Below are 19,364 nucleotides of genomic sequence, written 5' to 3'. Positions count from 1 at the left end.
CTGGTTTACAGAGACTTCTGGAATCTCTTCTGTTGGTAGCAACCACTCTGCTAATGTTTTTTGTGTGATCTGTCATCCTTTAGAAGGAGGATGAATTCAGGTACTTCTCAAGGAGTGGGGTAATCTTTAAGGCATTAGTGCAAATATGGTATTTATTTTTCTAACCAAGAACTTTAAAAGTCAGTTTTCATGTTGGAGTGGGAGTATGGGTAGGAGTGTGCATATTCAGTGTATAACTCATTACATGTTTTAATCCCATACTAAAATCTTTAAAACCAAAAGGATGTTTTGGTAAACAACTTTGATGGCAAAACGACTAGAACTGATTTGAAGGTATTTATATTTCATCATGATTAGTGTATCTCTGCATTTTGCCACAAAAATATTGTGTAATTACAGTGTGTAGCTCCTAAGCCTTCTCACATACTACTGTAATATACAATATATGTGCCATATTAATTTCCTAAGTTCTGAAAAGTGACAGATTCTGGAATATACTTTGCCCCCTGGGTTTCAGATAAGGGATTATGGGCCTGTGCTAAGGAATTTTAAGACAAATAATTTCATTCTACCAGAGACAGTATTATACAAGAGAGTTTTGCGGGGAGATTTTTTTCTCTCTCTCCTGTTCATTTGACAAAGTTTTTTTTTTTTTTTTTTTTTAATTAATTAATTCATGAGAGACACAGAGAGAGAGAAAGAGGCAGAGACACAGGCAGAGGGAGAAGCAGGCTCCATGCAGGGAGCCTGACGTGGGACTCAATCCCGGGTCTCCAGGATTATGCCCTGGGCTGAAAGAGGCGCTAAACCACTGAGCCACCAGGGCTGCCCCATCATTTGACAAAGTTTTGATTAAGAAGGTCCATTTGATAAGTAAGTTGCTATAAATATTAATTATTTTAGGCTAAAATAGGCAGTTTGTATGGTTCTGTATCTTGATACAGTTTGTAATCTCTCCAGTTAAATTGTCTCTCCATACAATTTCAAAATCAGGAAATTGGCGTTGACAAAACATTTCGCCAGTTACACCTGTGTTGTGTGTGTGTATATAGTTCTGTGCAGTTTTCTCATGTCTGGCATCATGTAGCTGCCACTGCAATCAAGATACAGAACCGCGCCATCGCCAAAGGCCCGTGTACTCGAACACTACCTCCTTCATAGCCACCCACTTCTTCCAAGTGTGAATAGACTTTAAAGAAACTTAAAGTGCTTATATATAGAAGTAGTTCTTCATGTCACACTTTTAAAAAGGAGTAAGAATGATACGCAAATACTCCAGTATTTCTGCCTTTTTCTACTTTATTTGAATAGTTACAGTAAGGGCAAATGCATGGTGCTTTGAGATGTACATATCATAAAGCACAAGAGAAACTTCTCAAGGATTAAACAAAGTAGGCAGATATGTCTTGTAACCCACATGTCATAATGGCTGAATTAAGGATTGGGATACATTCATTAAGAAACCAAGTCAGTGAGTGGCACCTGGGTGGTTCAGTCAGTTGAGCATCTGACTCTGGATTTGCACTTGGATCACGGTCTCCGGGTCCTGGGATCAAGCCCTTCATTGAGCTCTGTACTCAGAATGTAGTCTGCTTGGACTTCTCTCCCTCTGTCCCTCCCTCTGCCTGGACATGTGCTCTCTGAATAAATAAATAGAGATAGATAAATAGATTAAATAAATAAATCACCCCAAGTCCATGGGTGTGGTCTTTTATCTATAGAGAAGGAAATGTTTCTTTGCATAAACTTCTACTACCCTACCTGTCACACATTTTAAATACTAGCTTACATATAATTCTCCATATTCTTTCATGAGCAAAGAACCTATGATCCTGACCTCACTCCTCTTTCTCTGCCTTCCATTTTCCTTCAAACATCTTTATATCATGTTAACAGATGTTTATTTTGCAGCTACCATAGATAGATGTTGATTTTACAGGAGGACGCTGCTTGGTGGCTGGGTACATACACATCAGAGTTTCTCAGTTTAAGCACTGTTGACGTCTTGGGCCAGAAATTCTTTATTGTGGATGGCTGTCCTGTGTATTGTACATTCCTGACCTATACCTACTAGATGCCAGTAACATCCTCTCTTTCCCCTAGTTGTGACAACCAAACATAGCTTCAGACATTGTAAAAATGTCTTTGGAGTGGGGGACAAATTTGTTTCCAGTTGAGAACCACTGATATATCTATCTGTCTATCTATCTATCTATCTATCTATCTATCTATCTATCTATCTATCTATCTAATCTCTCCAGTTAAAGATATGCCATCCTACCCTGCCCAGAATTTCCCATTATTAACATTTTGCATTACTGTGGTATATTTGTTACAATTAATGAACCAGTATAAATACATTATTATTAACTGTAGTCCATAGTTTTCATCAAGGCTCACCCCTTGTGTTATATGGGTTCTGTGAGATTTAAGAAATGCATGTTGTTGGGGCGCCTGGGTGGCTCAGTGAGTTAAGCGCCTGACTCTTGATCTCAGGGTTGTGAGCCCCGTGTTGGGCTCCACGCTGGGCATGGAGCCTACTTCAAAAATAAAATAAATGAAAAGAAAAGACATGCATGTTGTCATATACTCACCAGTACATGACATGTTGTACTGTACTCACCAGTACAGTATCATAAGGGATTGTTTTACCATTCTCAAACTCCCCCATGCTCTACCTGTTTATCCTTTTCCCCATATTCCTAGCAACCAGTGATCTTTTCACTATCTCTATAGTTTGGCCTTTTTCAGAACATCAGATGTTTGGAGCTTTCTTTGACTTAGTAGTATGCATTTAAGGCTCCTCAATATCTTTTTGTAGCTTGACATCTCATTTCTCATACTGCCGAATAATATTCCATTGTATGGATATACCTAAATTTGCTTATCCATTAACCTTGAAGCATCTTGGTGGCTTCCAGCTTTTGGCAATTATAAATATAGCTGATATAAACATTCATGTGCAGTTTTTTTCAACTTAACTGGATTGAGGACCATGGCTGCTGGATTATATAATAAGAGTATGCTTATTTTTGTAAGAAACTGCAAAACTGTCTTCCAAATTGGCTGCACCCTTTTGTTTTCCCACCAGCAATAAGTGATATTTTCCTCTTGCTCTGCTTCCTTACCAGTATTTGCATATTAAGGAGAGTTTATTATTTTTATTTTTAACAGTGTTGAATCTTCCATCCAGAGGTGTTTTATGTCTCTCTCCATCCATTTTGTTTTAAAATGTCTCTTAGTAATGTTTTCTGGCTTGTTTAGATAGGTCTTGAGGGTAATTTTAATGTTGAACTTATATAGGGTCATTGTGCTAAAATGTTTTAATCGGTACTAAGTTTTTTAGTTTATTCTGATGAGTGTTCGAAATAAGCTTACCCTCTGTGAATGAGTTTTATCTTTTTATTTCCAATATTTTTCACTTTTTTCTTGTCTTAATGCATTGTCAAAGTAAGCAGCAATATTGGAATGGTGATTGTGATCTTCCTTGTTTTGTTCCTGATTTTAATTTGTTTCTGACCTTAATGGAAATTCTTCTAATGTCTTACAGTTCATATATGATGCTTACTGTGGGTTTCTGATGGGTAATCTAGATTGTTTACTAATTTTTCTTGATTCCTTTTTTAAAGTGTTTTGTCATGGTTTTATTGAAAGCTTTTTGGTTTGGATTGCAAATAGTCATACTACTTTTTTAAATGTTTGCACAGTCCGACTTCCTAATATAATTTCCTAATGTTGAGCCATCTTTTAATTTATTTAGTTTCAACTTTAGGGTTATATTATCCTCACAGAATAAATTAAGAAACTCCATTTTTCTTTTTCTTCTCTAATGTACTGTGCCACTTTAAATAACACAGAAATGATCTGTTCATTGAAGGGTTTATAGAATTTTCTGAGAAAACTTAAGGGAGTCTTGTGCTCTTTCGTGGAATAATATTAGATCTTTCATCACCTTTTTCGTATTTATGTGGTGACTTTTTCTTTCTCTTTTTTACTTTCTTTTTAAAGATTTTTAAAGTAATCTTTCCACCCAATGTGGGGCTTGTATTCAACACCTCTGAAATCAAGAGTCACTTGCCCCACTGACTGAGCCAGCCAGGTGATGAGTCTTTTCAATTTTTCTTTCTCTTGACATAGTTAATATATTTCAAAAATTAGCTTTTTTTTTTTTTAAGCATTTACACACTCAGGGTGGGGCTCAAGAGATCAAGAGTCACATGCTCTACCAACTGAGCCAGCCAGGTGCCCCTTAGTTCATATATTTGAGACTTATAAAGTGGTTCTAACATATATTTTTCTTTATAAAACCCAGAAAGGTACACTTCATGTCTTCTCTAACTTTACTGGTAAGAATTCATCTGAAGCATTTGTTAAAAATAACAGATTCCCAGACTCTTCCTTAGAGATTTCCCATAGAAATTCAGTTAAGTCTAGGATAGGAACTAAGATCTGTATTTTCAATGAGATCCCAGCTGATTCTTATCAAGTAAGTTAGGAAATTCTGATCTGTTTTATTGGTCTTTTAATTTCTTTTACCATTTTTCCTGCCTGGCGCTGGAATTGATTGCTAAGCTCATTTATTGCCATTCTTTCTTATATCCTTAGGTACTTTGGCTTTGTCTAGGAGCACTTGATACAAGTGTTTTCATTGCTATTAATTTCCCTAAAGTTTATAATTTCATGATTATTTCTTTTTTAACTCAGTATTATTTAATTTCTCTTCTAAGCAAATTGATTGTGGATTGGGGGAGAGCTACCATTTTTATAGACATAAAAATATCATTTTTTTCACCAGTAAAATGGGAATAATGCTGTTACCTGTCTCAGCATTGTACTGTAAAGACCAATTAAGATAACCCTTAAACAGATTATGTCAGTAAACATTTTAATAAGTTGTATTTTATTGTTTGTTTCTATTTCTTGTAGTTAGAATATGGTCTCATTGTATAATTGGGGATTTTCCTTTGGTGTTTTACATCTCAGGTTTTCTAAAAGTTCTTAAGAGGTGTTTGGATGGAAAATGTATATAGTGGAAACTCAAAGCTACCTATCTCTAACTGTAATTTAAGTCAGATGTGTTATCAAATCCTTCATACACTTAATTAATATTTCTACTAAACTCTTTAATCTGCATAGTTTTGAAAGAAGTATGTTGTTTATTTCTTCCTCTGTGATTTGTCTTTAATTTATTGATTTAGCAAATATTTATTGTTTTCATGTGCCAAGAATTTTCTAACAGTTGGTGGATACAAGAGTGAATACAATTAAGTTCACACTCTGAACTTCATAATGAAAAAAAATAAATACATAAAATGATTTCAGAACATGAGAAACTAAACAGCTTAGGGACTGGTCAGAACAGCATTAAATAAGGTACTCAAGCACTGCCTCAATTGCATTTTGAAGATGTAATTGAGCATGTACTACAAATGATGAGAAGAAGCCAGTCATGAGTATTCTGATACCATGGGAACTGTAAGTGCACATCTCTGAGTGGGAAGGAGTTTACTGTATGCAAGAACAGAAGGAAACCATTGTGAGAAATCAGGGGTAGACGTGGAGCAGATTAATTTCATCATAGGCTGTGGTAAAGAGTTTAGAATTTATTCTGGTAGTAATGGGAATCCACTGGTGTATCCAATTAGGATAGTGAAAAGATCTGTTAAATGTTTTGAAAAAGATTTCTTTGGACTGTCATTTGGAAAATGAGTTGTAGTTAGACAAAAGAAAAAGCAAGCAGACTAAAATTAAGAGGTTGTTGCCAGTATTGAAAGCAAGAAATGATGGAGCAGGAGGTAGTGGTGCGATGGAGAGAAGTGCTGAGAGCACTTGCTGTTGAATTTTTATAAGAGAGAAGTTTCTGCCTTGAATGAATGGTGTTACTTAGTATTTCATTCTTTAACAGTTTGTGTTTTGTGTACTGTACTGTGTTTTAGTATGCATAAAGGTTTATGACTGTTAACTTCTTTTATTCTTTTCCCATTTGGTGTTATTTTGCTTTGAAAAGAATACTGCTAAGCCTTTCCATTTTTGGACATTAATTTATGCACTGTTGAAGAATAAATATTAAATGAGATAATTTTTAAAGTGAAAATCATATGCGGGACACCAGAATTTAGTCTATGAACATTTTTTTTCATTTCTCTATGTTATCTAACAGTGTTTGGTATGGGGTAACTGTAAATATTTTCTTTCTTGTATTTTTTTTCCTCCAAAGCCATTCTCTCCCCCATATTTGGACAGAACTCGATTCATTCTCTTGGTTTTTTTGGGTTTTTTTGTAATTAGTTTGATTCCTTTAATAGTACATTTCCTTTCTACTATTTAAGTCTTTTTCCTTCTTTAAAAATCTACCTGAAGATTCTATTACTCTTAATTAAGTCTCCCTCTCCCCATTTCAATTAGAATTTTATGTGGAATTTTCTAATAGGTTTTGGTCAATAATCTATTCTCCTTCTAGTTTTAACTTGACTTACTTTAATAGGGATACATAATTGAAATTCATCAATCACATTTAAAATGAATATTAAGGGATCCCTGGGTGGCGCAGCGGTTTGGCGCCTGCCCTTGGCCCAGGGCGCGATCCTGGACACCCGGGATCGAGTCCCACGTCGGGCTCCCCGTGCATGGAGCCTGCTTCTCCCTCTGCCTGTGTCTCTGCTTCTCTCTCTCTCTCTGTGACTATCATAAATAAAAAAATTAAAAAAAAATTAAAAAAAAAATTAAAATGAATATTAAGACAACTGTATTAGTGGATCCCAGTACTGAGTCATTCTTCAGAAAGCGTAGAATGAATTTCTGCATCTTTTTTGGCAGTCCCCTGTAGTACTGTTTTCATTAATGCCATTGTATTTCCCCTATTAGCATTTTTGATATTAGCTACTATTTGCATATGAAAAGGGAGATTAAAAGGGATCATTTAAAGTTTTTATATAAACCATGCAGACTTTCACAATTGATCATTTGGAGGAAAGATATGTTATACTCATGTTGGTTTTTCTTTTCCTTAAGGTTATTAGTATGTATATACACACACACAGTTGACCCTTGAGCAAGAGGGGATTTGGAATACCAACATCATACACCTCCCAACCGCCTCCCACCCTACCAATTGAAAGTCTTTGTATCACTTTGGATTCCTCCCACAAATGTAACTACTAATAGCCTATTGTTGACCTTGAAGCCTTACCAGTAACATAAAGTCAGTTAACACTTATTTTGTATATTATATACTGCCTTATTACAATACAGTAAGATAAAGAAAATGTTAAAATCATAAAGAAGATTCGTACTGTATTGGAAAAAATCTGCAAATACATGGACCTGCGTAATTCAAATCTGTGTTGTTCCAGGGTCAACTGTATCCTTTAATTTACATGTTCATCTCTAAAATGTGAGCAGGAAAAAATACAATCTAATTTTATTTTCATCAGTACCTGATACAGTACTCATGGTGAATTAAGTACTAAATAAGTGTACCTAGTGAGTTGTTTGCTTTGTCATTCCTTGGTAGTTCATCTTACTGATTTTTCTCTTTTCAGTTAATGGAGAATCATCCTCATCTGCACCAACTGATAATGCTTCCGTCATGGGTACTGCAATAGTATCTGAAGAAACCGCCTTGTCTTCAAATTGCACTAATACTACTGTTGAAGATCCTCCAGTTCAAGAAATACTGGCTTCCTCAGAAAACAATGAATGTATTCTTTCTAACAGTGCAGCATTTGGATCTGAAGCTAGAAGTACTTTAGACCCTGCTGCCTCTAATTCTGGAAATAATTCTGCTTTTGAGGCAGCCAAATTAAGACAGCCAGATGGGTGTGTGGAACCTGTAAGGCAACAGTCTGGAAATACCAACACAGAAACTTTGCCATCAGGGTATGTTAAATATATTTTTTATAAGTTTCACTTAGATTTGAATAGCAGCTTTTTGGTAATACGACTGTTGAATTTATATATAAAATTTTTGCATTGGTTAGTAATTTGAAATCAAAGTTGGAATCTGATACAATTTGCCACAAATCAAGTACTTTTTAAAACAGGGAACAATTACTTATGAAGTATGTGCAGTGTGAAGGGAAAAGAAAAAACCTTGTGTTAATTTGCAAGACATTCTTGATTTGATTCTTGGTTTATTTTTACTGTTAGATAAGACTGGGTAGCACTACATAATTACCTCACTTCCCTAGCTTCCTTTATGGTCTGCTCCCCAGGCCCAGCATAGCTAGCCATCCTTTTTCTCAGCACTGAGTGCTGGAAAAGTCACCTAACCCTGCTAATAGCTCTATTGCAAACTCAGTTTTTCGTTACTGCTTAATAATTCCTAATCTCTTTTAAATTTCTCACTGAAAATATTCAGCTTCCTGAGATTTCCTTTAAAGGGTTATTCTGTGTGTGTATTCCATTTGGTCATGTCTCCCAGATTTATATAACAGGTTTTTTTTTTTTTACTCGGCTCTAATGATACTAATATGAGTCACTCATTATCTCTGACTTCAAAAAGCTTATTTATAGTGACTTAGACTTGTAAACATATATGTGGTACAGTTTGACTATGGTATAGTAGAAGTATGGATGCGGTGCTTTCTTACACAACAGCGGTTAGAATGGTTCCCTTTGGAGCTGTTGAAATTGTACTTCTAGAGGTCTTACCTTACTGCCCTCAGTTTTTCATTACAGTCATTTTGCTCATGGCCCCATATTATATTCTGAACTGGTTTTTCAGTGCTCTTTGCTGGCTAATCTGATTCTGCCCACTGCCTATAGTCGTTTCAGCCCTTTTTGGCCTTTGGTCTTCTGGCCACGTGTTCTTCCTCTGTTGGCACTCATACTCTCCCATCACCGTAACTATTAAATCTGTATGTCCAGGCCAGACCTTTTTCTGAGCTTATTTTCAGCTACTTGCTGGAAATCCCCACTTGTTTACTTACCAGCGTTGTAGACCTTACAGTATCTACCTTTTTCTCTCAAAAATCTCTCATTGTCTCTTTGTTTTCTGTTTTGGTAACTTAGTCCTTTATCCTAGTTTCATGAGTCTGCCACTGCGACACATACATATTCAAAAGCTGTGAAGAACCTCATGGTCTGGGGGCACCTGGGTAGCTCAGCGGTTGAGTGTCTGCTTTTGACTCAGGGCGTGATCCTGGGGTCGAGTCTTTCATGAATAAATAAATAAATCTTTAAAAAGAAAAAAAAGAACCTCATGGTCTGATGGGAGGGTAAAGATAAATAAGGAGCAACTATACTGTACAGTTAAGGCTGGGCTAGAGGTACGTTTAGCAAGCTGTGGACGGGAACATATACAGAGGTCTTTCAGGAGAGTAGCCTACACTATTGAGATCAGAAGATCAGAAAATACTTTCTGAAGGAGATGATCCTTACACAGATTTCTAAAAGAGGGTTAGGAGTTAGTAGAGCAATAATGTAGCCACTAGTGGTAGAAGGAAGGCTTCATTCTCAGTAGAGCCAACTGCATGTTCAGATTTCTAGCATCCATAAAAATGTGTAAGTGGAACTCAGGAAATCGTATTTTGTTACAGCTTGAGTTCAGCATTTGAGGAATTGACATATGTACTGAAGACTAAACAGTCCTATGAAGAATTTTGTATAGTTTTCTGAGAGTGTGGGAGTATTTTCCTGAAAACCATGAATAAACATTAATGACTTTTAAGCAGGATCGTAGTATAGCCCTGTTTGCATTTTAGTTAGGTCATTCATTCTAACTGTGGTGTAGACAGAGTAGGAGTCAAGGAGACAGGATAGCAAACAAACTGGTTTATAAATGAGAGAAGCAGCCATTATGATTTAAAATGGTAGTAAGAACATAAACTTAATTCTATGGGGCCAAATAAATGCTTCAGCATGCCTGTAGCCACCAGATATGATGTTTGTGTTAGGAGACTTTTGTAGTAACCTGGATAAGTGATTTTCAGATTGCAAGTTTGCACCTCATTTGTAGATTGTGACCAGCATTTGAAACATATAATTGAAATAAATCAGTATTGGCTGGAATAGAAAATACTGAAGACTGTCAGTTGTAGTGAGAGTAAACGTCGTTTCCAGAAAGTTTATTTTTCTGGTGGGTGTTTGTGTATATAAAATCTCTGTAAATAGCAATCTAGTACATAAAGAGATGTTTATGTAAACCACATTTCTTATTCTGTAGCTGTCATCAAAAAAAGTTTAGAAGCAGGGGCTCCTGGGTGGCACAGTCAGTTAAGTGTCCCACTCTTGTTTTCAGCTCAAGTCATGATCTCAGGATTCTGGGATTGAGCCCCTTGTAGGGCTCTTTGCTCAGTGTAGAGTCTGCTTTTCCTTCTCCCTCTGCTCCTCACTCCAGCTCGTGCACTCTCTCTCTCATTGTCTTTCTCTCTCTCTCTCAAATAAAATCATTAAAAGATTATTTCTTTTGATTTTAAAAGAAAAGATGCTTTTAAAAAAGAAAAGTCTGGGGATCCCTGGGTGGCTCAGCGGTTTGGCGCCTGCCTTTGGCCCAGGGCGCGATCCTGGAGACCCGGGATCGAATCCCACGTCGGGCTCCCGGTGCATGGAGCCTGCTTCTCCCTCCTCCTGTGTATCTGCCTCTCTCTTTCTCTATGTCTATCATAAATAAATAAATATTAAAAAAAAAGAAAAGTTTAGAAGTTACTAATCCAGATGAAAAAATAGCCAGCACTAAGGTGGATGCTGTTCTCTTGGAGTGATGATAAGATGTGTCCTGGTCGGGACGCCTGGTGGCTCAGCAGTTGAGCATCTGCCTTTGGCTCAGGACATGATCCCGGAGTTCTGGGATCGAGCCCCACATCAGGCTCCCTGCATGGAACCTGCTTCTCCCGACTCTGCCTGTGTCTCTGCCTCTCTGACTCTGTGTGTGTGTGTCTCATGAATAAATAAATAAAATCTTTAAAAAAAAAAAAAAAAAAGATGTGTCCTGGTAATTAGTTGTGAGGTGGTTGAAGGATAGAACAGTGGAACCAAAGTTGATTCTTCTGGCTTAGGCAGTACTCTCTTTGTGTAACTGTCTGAGTTAGCAGTTTTCAAATTTACATTATCTTCTCTCTCTTTCCTCAGAAGTTTCTTAGTTCCTATGTTTCCTGTCTTTGTAACTTGCTCAGTTATTTAGCTAACTACTAGTGGAATCACAGTGCCTGGAATCACAAGTGTTCTGAGAGAAGAGTATTCCAGTCTGGAGAGGACATTTGAGTATTAGGCCAAGCCTTATCTCACCCAGAGACCTTTGCATTTGCCTAGACTTTCGTGTGGAATGTTACTCCTCTGATACCTGCATGACTCATTCAGGTCTCTGCTCAAATGTTAGCTTACTCCAGAGGCCTTTTCTGGTTCCCCCTGTTTAAATCAGGCCCCTCTGCATCCATCCCCTGACCCTGCCTTATTTTTCTCCAGCCTTTTGCTAGGAAAATTTACAAACATGCCTGAAAATTAGAAGAATTTGACAGTGAACACACCTATATGTACCACTAGATTTTGTAATTGACATTTTACTGTTTGCTGATCTCCTGTCTCTTCATCTCTCTATCCATCTAACTTTTATGTTTATTTTATTCTTTTAAAAGTTTTTTTTAATTTATTTATTTATGAGAGACAGAGAGAGACAGAGGAGAGAGAGAGAGAAAATGAGAGAGGCAGAGACACAGGCAGAGGGAGAAGCAGGCTCCATGCATGGAGCCCGACATGGGACTTGATCCCAGGACTCCAGGATCACGCCTTGGGCCAAGGGCCAGCGCTAAACCCCTGAGCCACCCAGGCATCTCTCCATCTAATTTTTAAATGCATTTTAGTGGGTTGCAGACATCAGTACATTTTGACCTTCAGTACTTGAGCTTGCATATCATTAGAGTTCAATATTTACTTAAAGTTTTCTAGGTAAAATTTACATAGAAGGAAATGCATAAGACACTATTTTGATGAGTTTTGACAAATGCATACATGGGTTAACCCACACCCTTATCAAGATACTAAATATTATTATCACCCCAGAAAGTTCTCTAAGTACCTTTTTCAGTCAGTCACTGTCCTGATTTTTTTCCACTATAGATTTTAGGTCAGTTTTCCCTGTTACAGAACTTAATATAAATGGAATCAGTATGAACACTTTTGAGTAGGGTTCTTCTAATCAGCATAACTTATATTATTTTTCTTTATAACATTTAGATCACCACGTGACATGTATTTGTGTCTTGTCAGTTTTCTCTCCACTGGACTGGAAAGGGCTTTATTTTGTCCATTTCTATATTCTGATGCCCAAAACTGTGTCTGCTACATAGCAGGCACTCAATAAATATTTGTTAAGTAAGTGAAGTAGTGCTCGATTAAATGATTTTGAGTGAGTAAGCAACTGGGCAAAGGTTCTAGCTTGTAAAAACCTTCTGAGGAAATGGTTAACAAAGTCAAAAACTACTAAAAAATTCAAGTAAGAAAAGAACTGAAAGGCACTGCTTGAATTTAACAACAAAGAGATTATTTATTGTTGACCTTTGACAAAGCAGTTCCTGGGAAATGGAGCTGTATTCAGAATGCTGTGTGATAGAGTGAATGAATGGGTGGGGTAGATATGTTTAGAAAACTTTTAAAGAGAGCTGGTATATAAAACTTTTTACCTGTGAACACACAGAGAAAGGAATATTTGGTTGGTAGAAATGCCTAAGAGGAGATACAAAACTGAGGATTAGTTTTTGTTTTATAAAATGGGAGAGACTTAATGGTTAGTGAGTTTCTGATGGGCAAGAGTTCGTGGACATAGAGGTTAGTAGTACAGGAGAGAATGAGGTAACCATTCATTGTGGTTTAGGAGAAGGCAAGTCTTACTATCTATCCCATTATCCAAGTTTTGAAACCAGTAGTTATTCATTTAGTAACTAAATTCTTTTATTTTTTATTTTTAAAAGATTTTATTTAGTTATTCATGAGAGACATGCACACACAGAGAGAGAGGCAGAGACATAGGCAGAGGGAGAAGCAGGCTCCATGCAGGGAGCCTGATGTGGGACTTGATCCCGGGTCTCCAGGATCACACCCTGGGCTGAAGGTGGTGCTAAACCGCTGAGCCACCCAGGCTGCCCTAAATTCTTTTATTTTTATTGTAATATATTTCACCAAATTTTTCCACATTTACTGTTTTTAAAGCAAGATCTTCGTTCAATAGTAAGTTGTGAAAATTTATATAAAATGTCCTAGAGAGACTAAAACCTAAATACTAGAAAGGAGAGTATTATGGTTAAAGTGATGTGTGGCAGTTATAAATTAGCACTTATATCCATGAAATTAAAGAATTCATGTGAAATTTCATCATTTGGCCAGGTAATTTGTACGTATAGGGAAGTATTCATGAATTTCCGCCACTGGGATATTCTGATCTCTTGCCAGTTCTAGCCCACCACTTCTGTAGAACTCATGGGTACAGCTCTAGCTGGCTACCGCTGTGAGTCACCCAGACCAATCCAGAGCATCATGCTTTGCTCTGCACAACCCCTTCCCCTGTACCAGTACCTTCCTCTGTCATTGCTACAGAAGGCCTTGGGCACCACGTACACATTGGGGATTCACTTGTAGCAGCTGTCCTGCCTCAAAAGGTAGAATCTCACTTTGGGAGTGACAGCTTAGCAAGTTGCCTCCCCTTGGACCAGCTGCTAGGAAAATGAGGTGTGGGGCATGACAGGACTTTTTGTTCTTACTATATAAATACCTACATGGTATTACTGATTTTGCCTTTTCACCCATACAGCCAAAATATTTACTATTTGGTACTTTACAGAAAAAGTAGGGAGAGAGGTAAAATCTGATAGCAAAAACACTGGAATTTAAAAATGAACCCCTGTTTTGGAAAAATTAAGAACAAGTGGCCAGCGTGCCTGGGTGGCTCAGTCAGTTAAGCATCTGAATCTTGATTTTAGTTCACGTGATGATCTCAGGGTCTTGAGATTGAGCCCAGCTTTGGGCTCCATGCTGGTTGTGGAACCTGCCTAAGGTTCCATCTCCCTCTGCCCCTCCCCCCTTTAAAACAAAGAATCAATGGCTTGCGTTATGCTTAGAACATGAGGGCCTGCTGAATAAATATTCATGAATGTTAAATTGGGAATATTTGCAGCTTACCTGAGATAAAACTAGAACAAGGTTTCATAGCCCATTATATAGATGAAATACTTGGGTATGTTTATTTTTTTCCCCTAATAATGTAATGTGTTTCTGATCGCAAGCTAAGACATGACCAAGTAAAACATACGTAAGACAAAAACACTCAGAGATTGTGTCTATATATTGTTCCACCAGTAAATATATAAGAGTTTCTTTGTGTCAGAGTTTATTCTAGGCCCTGGGTGTTCAGAGGATCAAGGGAGCCCAAGATTCTGCTGCTGTGAAGTATGTGTAACAGCAGGCTGACCAGCTGGGGCCTTGCATACACAACCTCTGCAGTAATGCCAAATAGTGACAGGTTTTTTGAGGAAAGATAGAAGCAGGTGAAGAGGTTACCGAGTAGCTATATAAATTACTGTTTTGGATGCACCTATAGAATAATTTTAAGAAAATGGGATCATACTCTACACAGTGTTTTTCAATCGCTTTTTATCTTTTTTTAAATTATTTTTCAAGTTTTTATTTAAGTTCCAGTTAGTTAACATACAGTATAATTAGTTTCAGGTGAGAATGTAGTGATTCATCATGTAAATATAACACCCAGTGCTAATCACAAGTGCCCTTTTAACGCCCATCAGCCATTTAATCCATCCACCTCATTTTCTCCCCTTTCTCCCCATCTTCCACTCTAGTAATCATCAGTTTGTTCTCTGAAGTTGGGAGTGTTTTCTGGTTTGCCTGTTTTTTTTCCCCCTGACTGTGTTCATCTGTTTTGTTTCTTTTTTTTTTTTTTTTACCAGAAGTCAACTATATGATTTTATGTGTGTCATTATATAGTGCTATTAATAGAAAATGAAGTTGACAATTCAAATTGCTCTGGATACATATTAGTACCACCAGTTTTATTTGTACAAGAAATGACTGGTCCACTGGACTTATCTAACTCAGTAATAATTACTGCTATTTCTTGACAGACCAGTGATACTTCCCCCATGGTTTAAAAGTACAAAAACAAAATAGTTAGAAAAAAAACCCCAAGTATAAATAATGCAACCTTTAATCTATTAAGTGTTACTAAATTGTTACCACTGATTATTATAAATGATTTAACTTATTTAAACTAAAAAAGAGTAATTAAACTTTTCTTCCTCAGTTTTTGGGCCAAGGAACATGCTTGGCAAAACATAAAAAAACAATAAAAGCCAAAAGTTTGTTTGATTTTTTAGGAAAAAAAAATCTCAATTTGGAAAGAGAAAAAATTTTCAAAGCTTGTCAGAATAAAAATGGAATAAACTCCTTTAAAAATGAACTATTTGTCAGTTAATTGGTAGAATTTTGGTAGTAACAGTAACTTTAATCTACTGGAACCATGACATCATCTCCTAAAGGTTCACTTATGTGAACTCATGACAGGTATGAGTAAAGACTAGCAATACATGGCAGTAGAGTTGCTGACAAAAGGGGAATATTAACGGTCAGTAACCACCTATTTTTAAGACTAAGTACGTGATAATACTGCCCTTCCACTCATTTGTCTCTTTATCTAAGATTAAGCTGAAAATGACAGAAGTAATTTACTTTCATGAATACACTGATGTTGATGCTAGAATCCTCATTTGGATCTGGGGGGTTGGGAGGATTAAAACACACTTCATTAAAACACATTAATTTTGTCAGATAATGAAATGCTCAATATAATGCCAAGCACATTCAAGGGAAGTAAAATCCTTTAAGGTTTTAGGGCTTCTTAAATTCCGCCTATGAGTGACATCATGTAGTATTTGTATTTCTCTGACTGACTTATTTCACTTAGCATAATACCCTGTAGCTCCATCCACATTGTTACAAATGGCAAGATTTCACTGTTTTTGATGACTAATATTCCAATGTGTAGATATACCACCTTTTCTTTATCCATTCATTATTTGGTGGACATTTGGGCTCTTTCCATTATTTGGTTATTGTTGATAATGCTGCTATAAACATCAAGATGCATGTATCCCTTCGAATCAGTTTATTTACTAATTTTAGGATGTGAGTGGTGGATGAGGCAGAGGAGGAGAGAGAAAATCCCAAGCAGACTCAAGCCCAGTGCGGAGCCCAATGTGGGGCTTGATCTCACATCTGTGAAGTCATGATCTGAACCAAGATCAAGATGCTTAACAGACCCAGCCACCCAAGCACCCCTTAAATCAGTATTTTTGTAGTCATTGCGTTAAATACCTAGTAGTGCTTTTTAAAACTTTGTCATATGTCAATATCAGTACAAGTAGATTCACACATTGAGCAAATATTTAGTAAATATTTATTTAAGCACCTCTTCTGTGGCAGGCACTGGGCTTTTTGCTGTTAATACATGATAAGCAGTACAGACTTAAAGCTCAACCTTCATGAAGCTTGTGGTCTAAATATGTTATTTTGCCTTATTCATTTTAAGTAGACTCCACACCCAGTATGGAGCCCAGCATGGGGCCTGAACTCACAGCCCTGAGATCAAGACCAGGGCTGAGATCAAGAGTTGAATGGTTTTGTAGTATTTCCTTGTGTATTATTGTTGTGTAACAAATTATCCCCAAATTTAGCAGTTAAAACAACAAAGCCATATCATCTTAAGTGGTTTTTGAGGATTCGGAATCTGGAAGTGGCTTAGCTGGGTGCTTCTATGCAGGTTCTCATGAGGTTGTGGTCATCTGGAAGATGATTGAGTAGAGCTGACCTAGCAAACCTAGGGGAGCTAAATTCTGGCCTGGGAAGGGGACAAGCCTGATCTCCACATTGGCACTCCAAAAGGGTCAGGAATTGGTAGCATCAGATAGAGTGGGAAGTGGTGGTGAAGATGACACTACTATAAGCTGCAAGATTGAAAGTCACTTTGAGAAATGAATCCTTAATTTCCCTCCCTGCAGCTAGGACTACTACCCTGCCTACAGGTGTTTTCTCTGGAAGTTTTCTGCACTTGGGGACACCAGGCACACTTAAAGGCAAGGACTGTGCTAAATCGGGACATAAGTGAACCTTTAGGAGATGAGTAAGTGAATAAAGTTTTAAGTAAGTTTTCCAACGTACAGCATTCTTACCTACTCAAATCCCAGAATATTGACAATAGGATTTTACCTTTCTATGCAGATTGGAACTGCCTTTTATTGAAACCCCTCACCCTAAAAAAGACTAAAAATACTGGTCTCTGTTCTCCAAGGAAATAGCCTCATTCTGTGCTCCTTCAGTCAATCCCAGAATCTACACCCAGGCACACTAAGGTCCCAGTCAGTTTTAATAAGCTCAGAGACATAAGAGTAGATAAAACTTAACGAAAGAGGGGGAGGGGCAAGAGGGCGGAAGAGTAGGGTCCCCAAGTTACCTGTCCCCACCAAATTACCTAGAAAACCTTCAAATCATCCTGAAAATCTACGAATTCGGCCTGAGATTTAAAGAGAGAACAGCTGAAATGCTATAGTGAGAAGAGTTCACGCTTCTATCAAGGTAGGAAGGGGGGGGGGGGTAAAGAAACAAAAGGCATCCAAGGGGGAGGGGCCCCGCGAGTGCCCCCAGGACAGGAAAGCCCCATCTCGGAGAAACAGGAGCTTCACCAATCTCCCCGGGCAGAAAGGCTCTCGCAGGGAGTTAGAGCAGGATCCCAGGAGGGCGGCGATGCCCTCAGGCTCCCTGGGACACTAACAGACACCTGCGCCCGGGGAGAGTGCACCGAGCTCCTTAAAGGGCTGTAGCGCACATATGGCTGGACCCGGGAGCAGCTCCGAGGGGCTCGGGCGGAGGCTCCGTGCAGAGGGGGCTGCGCTGCCCCAGGAACAGCTCGGAGGCGGCTCCAGCAGAGGAAGAGGCTCCGCGCGGAGAGGGTTGCATGGCCCCGGGAGCTCGTAGGGGCTCAGGCAGCGGCTCCGCGGAGAGGGGGCTGCGCGGCTGGGAGAACGAATCCAACAGCGCAGGCCCGGGAGCACAGCAACAGCCCAGAATCCGGTCTCCCCCCCCGCCCTCCCCCCCGGGACAGGCAGAAGCCAGGAGGGACAGGACAGCAAGGACACTCCTGCCCCTAGCTGAGCAGATCAGGGCCCCGCCCCCGGAGCATCCCCGCCCCTGCAGACTGAGAGTTCCGCGAAGTTACTGCGGGAGCTGAATCCAGGGCTCCAGAGCTGGCCAACGCCACTGTGGTTGTTCCTCCTGGGGCCTCACAGGGTAAACAGCCTCCACTGAGCCTCACAGTGGCCTCACCGGATAAACAGGATAAACATTACTCACTGAGCCCTACACCAGGCAGGGGGCAGAGCAGCTCCCCCAAGTGCTAACACCTGAAAATCAGCACAACAGGCCCCTCCCTCAGAGACCAGCTAGACGGACAGGGGAAAAACAAATTATTGACCAAGCAGCACTGGAAAGTTCCAGGGGAAGTCAAGGGACTTAAAGTACACAGAATCAGAGGATACTCCTCTGTGTTGTTTGTTTGTTTGTTTTGCGTTTTGATTTGTTTGCTTCCCCACCCCTTTTTTTCCTTACTTTCTTTTTTCTTTTTTTCTTCCTTTTTCCTTTTTTCTTTTTCTCCTTTCTTTCCTTCTTTCTTTCCTCTCTTTTTCTCCTTTTCCCAATACAACTTGTTTTTGGCCACTCTGCACTGAGCAAAATGACTAGAAGGAAAACCTCACCTCAAAAGAATCAGAAACAGTCCTCTCTCCCACAGAGTTATAAAATCTGGATTACAATTCAATGTCAGCCAATTCAGAAGCATTATTATACAGCTACTGGTGGCTCTAGAAAAAAACATAAAGGACTCAAGAGACTTCATGACTGCAGAATTTAGATCTAATCACGCAGAAATTAAAAATCAATTGAGTGAGATGCAATCCAAACTAGAAGTCCTAACGACGAGGGTTAACGAAGTGGAAGAACGAGTGAGTGACATAGAAGACAAGTTGATGGCAAAGAGGGAAACTGAGGAAAAAAGAGACAATTAAAAGACCATTAGGATAGATTAAGGGAAATAAATGACAGCCTGAGGAAGAAAAACCTATGTTTAATTGGGGTTCCCGAGGGCGCCGAAAGGGACAGAGGGCCAGAATATGTATTTGAACAAATCATAGCTGAAAACTTGACTAATCTGGGAAGGGAAACAGGCATTCAGATCCAGGAGATAGAGAGATCCCCCCCTAAAATCAAGAAAAACCGTTCAACACCTCGACATTTAATAGTTAAGCTTGCAAATTCCAAAGATAAAGAGAAGATCCTTAAAGCAGCAAGAGACAAGAAATCCCTGACTTTTATGG

The 19,364-nt window shown here is 38.6% G+C and overlaps 1 protein-coding gene across 9 annotated transcripts in view; it reads left to right on the top strand.

The window, feature by feature from the left end:
• WWP1 (WW domain containing E3 ubiquitin protein ligase 1) overlaps positions 1-19,364 on the top strand; it is a 117,230-nt gene that overhangs the window by 51,966 nt on the left and 45,900 nt on the right. For 8 of the 9 annotated variants that reach the window (XM_072803992.1, XM_072803991.1, XM_072803995.1 and 5 more), the window contains one exon: positions 7,542-7,878. In XM_072803992.1, the coding sequence (XP_072660093.1) occupies positions 7,542-7,878 (337 nt within the window). Of the gene's footprint in view, positions 1-2; positions 101-7,541; positions 7,879-19,364 lie in introns of those variants that run through there. The other variant, XM_072804000.1, reaches the window with a different exon arrangement.

This window comes from Canis lupus, chromosome 28 (assembly GCF_048164855.1).
Source record: "Canis lupus baileyi chromosome 28, mCanLup2.hap1, whole genome shotgun sequence".
NCBI classification, from domain to species: Eukaryota; Metazoa; Chordata; class Mammalia; order Carnivora; family Canidae; genus Canis; species Canis lupus.
Note: the sequence above shows the minus strand (reverse complement) of the source record. Positions and strands in the feature narration are given on the sequence as shown.